At 38.8% G+C, this 3,473-nt stretch overlaps 1 protein-coding gene across 1 annotated transcript; it reads right to left on the bottom strand.

Annotated features, from left to right (window-relative positions):
- Positions 1 to 2,245: 2,245 nt before the first annotated feature.
- Positions 2,246 to 3,193, bottom strand: LOC120780142. Its single transcript, XM_040112429.1, has one exon. The coding sequence runs from the start codon at positions 3,191 to 3,193 to the stop codon at positions 2,246 to 2,248; it is 948 nt and encodes a 315-aa protein (XP_039968363.1).
- Positions 3,194 to 3,473: the final 280 nt, after the last annotated feature.

Raw genomic sequence — 3,473 nt, 5'->3', positions numbered from 1 at the left:
GTGTCGATTCGGTCATTTTTATTACGTAAAAATCTGTAATTTTTTTCATTGTATTCAATAATATCAACAATTTCATCATGGAAAAATAAAGGTAAGAACAACGTTCTCAAATTATTCAATTTTATTATGAAAATAATCGTTATCCATTGAATAGTCGTAATAAGCGGTTGTCCTCGCTATTTGCTATTTCGAGCATACATTTTCTTTGCATAATGTTCAAGTGCCAAACAAAGTAGGATAGGTACCGAGAGTTAAAGAGGGAAGCGAGACGCATTTGCATACAAAAAGAGAGAGAGACCGAGATGCGTGGGCACGAAGAGTTTGACAAGGGGACCGAAAGTGGCAATGCTCACAAGTTCCTCTAAAAGATGCGGCGACTAACAGAAGATTACTCTTGTAGAAGATGCAGAGGTGATCTAGTAACTGATGCCCAGAACATACTAAAGTTATGCAGGGAACACTTCTCCAGTCTGCTGAATGGCAGTGAACGCATAGCGCTAGGAGAAGGCGAACCCGATTCCCCAATCCATGACGATGCTGCAGACGTTCCATTGCCCGACCATGAAGAAGTTCGAATAGCAATTACACGGCTGAAGAGCAACAAGGCGGCGGAGCCAATGGATTGCTGGCAGAGCTATTCAAACACAGCGGCGAAGAACTTATCTTATCTTATAAGCATGCATCAGCTTTTTTGTAGAATATGGTGCCTTTATGCCGCTATGTCTGGCGATGCGACTCCCTATCGTGCGACTTCTTCAATGTACTCCTGGAGAAAAAAATTCGAGCTGCATATCTGAATAGAAGAAATACAATCTTCTATAAGAGTGTATAGCTGCTGGCGTATGCCGATGTTATTGATTTCAATGTACCCAACAATCGCGACGTTAGTTCTGCTTTCTCCAGACTGAAAAAGGAAGCGAAGCAAATGGGTGTGGCAGTGAACGGGATCAAGGAGAAATATCTCCTGTCATCATACAAATAGTCATCACACTCGCGACTAGGCTCCCACGTCATTGTTGACAGTTGTTTGGAACCAATATTAACACCTACTATATTGTCAGCCTCAAAATACAACGCAGAATAAGTTCTGCTTTCTCCAGACTGAAAAAGGAAGCGAAGCAAATGGGTGTGGCAGTGAACGAGATCAAGGTGAAATATCTCCTGTCATCAAACAAATAGTCATCACACTCGCGACTAGGCTCCCACGTCATTGTTGACAGTTGTTTGGAACCAATATTAATACCTCAGCCTCGAAATACAACGCAGAATAAGTTCTACTTTGGACTGAGTAGGCAGTCGAGAAGTAAAGTCCTCCCTCGACGAACAAAGACCAAATTCCACAAGTCACTCATCATACGCATCCTTAAACTCGGCTTACGCAGTGTTTACGGCAACAAAGAAGAAGAAGGAAGTGAATGAAACCATATCCACTTGGTCCGGCTTAGAAAGGTTTAAATAAAGCCGTTAAACATCGTTAAATTTAACCTTTTAGTTTTGAAATCGGTATCGAATGTTAGAGTGTGACCGTACACTTTTGGGTCAAATCTAATACCTCGGTAACTAGTTCATTAATTTTAACCAAATTCCTTCCATAATATTATTGGGAAAAAGACTTTTCGTATTTTTATTCAAATTTCAACTAATTTTTTTTATATATTTATAATAATACTAGCTGAACCGGCAAACGTTGTTTTGCCATTTATATTATTTCTAGGAAACATTTTTTTAGTTCAATAAAAATAACTATCTGCTACTAAGTGTGCTGGGATGTACTTGTAATCGAAAGCATTATAAACAATTAAAGTATGCTTTATTTAAGTTAATAAATTAATATTAAATATCAAAAATAATTATTCATATTATCCTATCAATTATGGCAATTGGAAAAAAAATTAATCTCTCAGTGCAATAGAGTGTACAATATTCTTGGTTTGTCCGTCTTTAGCCAACACAAACAAACTGGAGGGTTTTGCCACGCGAGAATATGCCACATATAGTTGTCCGTGGGAAAAGCATGGTGTTTCCAAATCTAAGCCACATACAGACAATGTGTGCTTTATTGTACATTGCATCACTGAATGATATCGTTAGATCATTGCACCTTGTACGATGTCGATACAATATATCATCAGTCATTGAATCTTTGTGATTATCCCACAACATTTGTGCTCGGGCCGGGAAACATGTAGTCAGTACTATAGCAAATAGTAGACGAATTTGTGATCCTGTGCAGTTTAATGTTGCTTCAGCAAGCGACAGTATCCCAGTGATTGTCGTCTTCTAGCAACCCTAGAGCAAGACATGCATCTTTATACGTAGGATACTGTTGTCCATCTACCTTACGTATATCTTGAAATAACAATGGCCCGGTGACATTAACCAACAATAGTCGCAGGTAAAAGCACTCAGTCTGCCTTGGATTGACTGTATATACACAACCCAAAGTATTTGATTTAAATAAACCTGGAGGCGCATCAACTGGTGTCCCTTGCTTGCGGGGTATCCATTTCCTTTTTTGAGACCATGTAAAATACCGTGGAACTTCAGAGTAGAGAAATATTTGTGCGAAGGCACCAAAAGCATCCGCACGATTGCACAGTTCAAAAAATTCGGTCAGCGTAGTTTTTGGTGGATTTATAGCACAATCAAGCACTGTATCGTTCGTGAAATATACGCGCTGGCCGTTTTCAAGGTGGACAGCTAAATAGATAACTGCTGGATCCCGTTCATGAATTGGGAAACCGAAAATACGCCAGACAGCTTCATTGGAACTGACATACCGGCCAATTTGGTAATTCGTAATTTCATCATTTTGATTCAACGGAGGAGAATGTACATTAGTATTTTCAATTCTAAATACAGCCATATCACTCCCTTTATTCACATATTTGCAAATATATTTGATACTCTTTACCGAACTGCATGACTCAGCATTAATATGAGCATTGAATGTTTTGCTCAGCAGAGGTGAATATGGTACCACCCAACGATTGTCAATGTCGATGTCTGCGTAGCTGATAGTTTTAATGAAAGTTTGTCCGCCATTTTCGGTACTTCTTCGACGATATATTGGATATCCGTCAACATGTGTGACCGTATCGTTAGTAAAATCTTTAGGAAAACGCTTTGTACATTTTCCGTCTACCATGCAAGGTGATGAACGATTCAGATTTCCGCACGGACCATGAATCATGTTTGCAGTAACAATATCAAACAGTAATTGATCAGTAGACGGATCTGGAATCTCTGCAGAAATCAAACTGTCGATGTTTTCAGCACGTATTTTGTCGACCAACCAAATTAAAATGTGAGCATGAGGTAATCCACGCTTTTGCCACTCAACTGAATACATCCAACAACGTGTGGAGTCAAATACATGCAATTTTGTAATAAAGTTGATTAAAGACTTTAATTTTTGTTTAAACACACGTGCTGTAATATCATGACGATGTATTGCATTTTGTCCTGGTAAT

This window comes from Bactrocera tryoni, unplaced genomic scaffold (genome assembly GCF_016617805.1).
Source record: "Bactrocera tryoni isolate S06 unplaced genomic scaffold, CSIRO_BtryS06_freeze2 scaffold_189, whole genome shotgun sequence".
Classification (NCBI taxonomy): Eukaryota; Metazoa; Arthropoda; class Insecta; order Diptera; family Tephritidae; genus Bactrocera; species Bactrocera tryoni.
This window is presented reverse-complemented; position numbering and strand designations above follow the sequence as displayed.

Coding starts and splice junctions, on each gene's coding strand:
- LOC120780142 (XM_040112429.1), bottom strand. CDS start 3,193: ATGATTCATGGTCCGTGCGGAAATCTGAATCGTTCATCACCTTGCATG.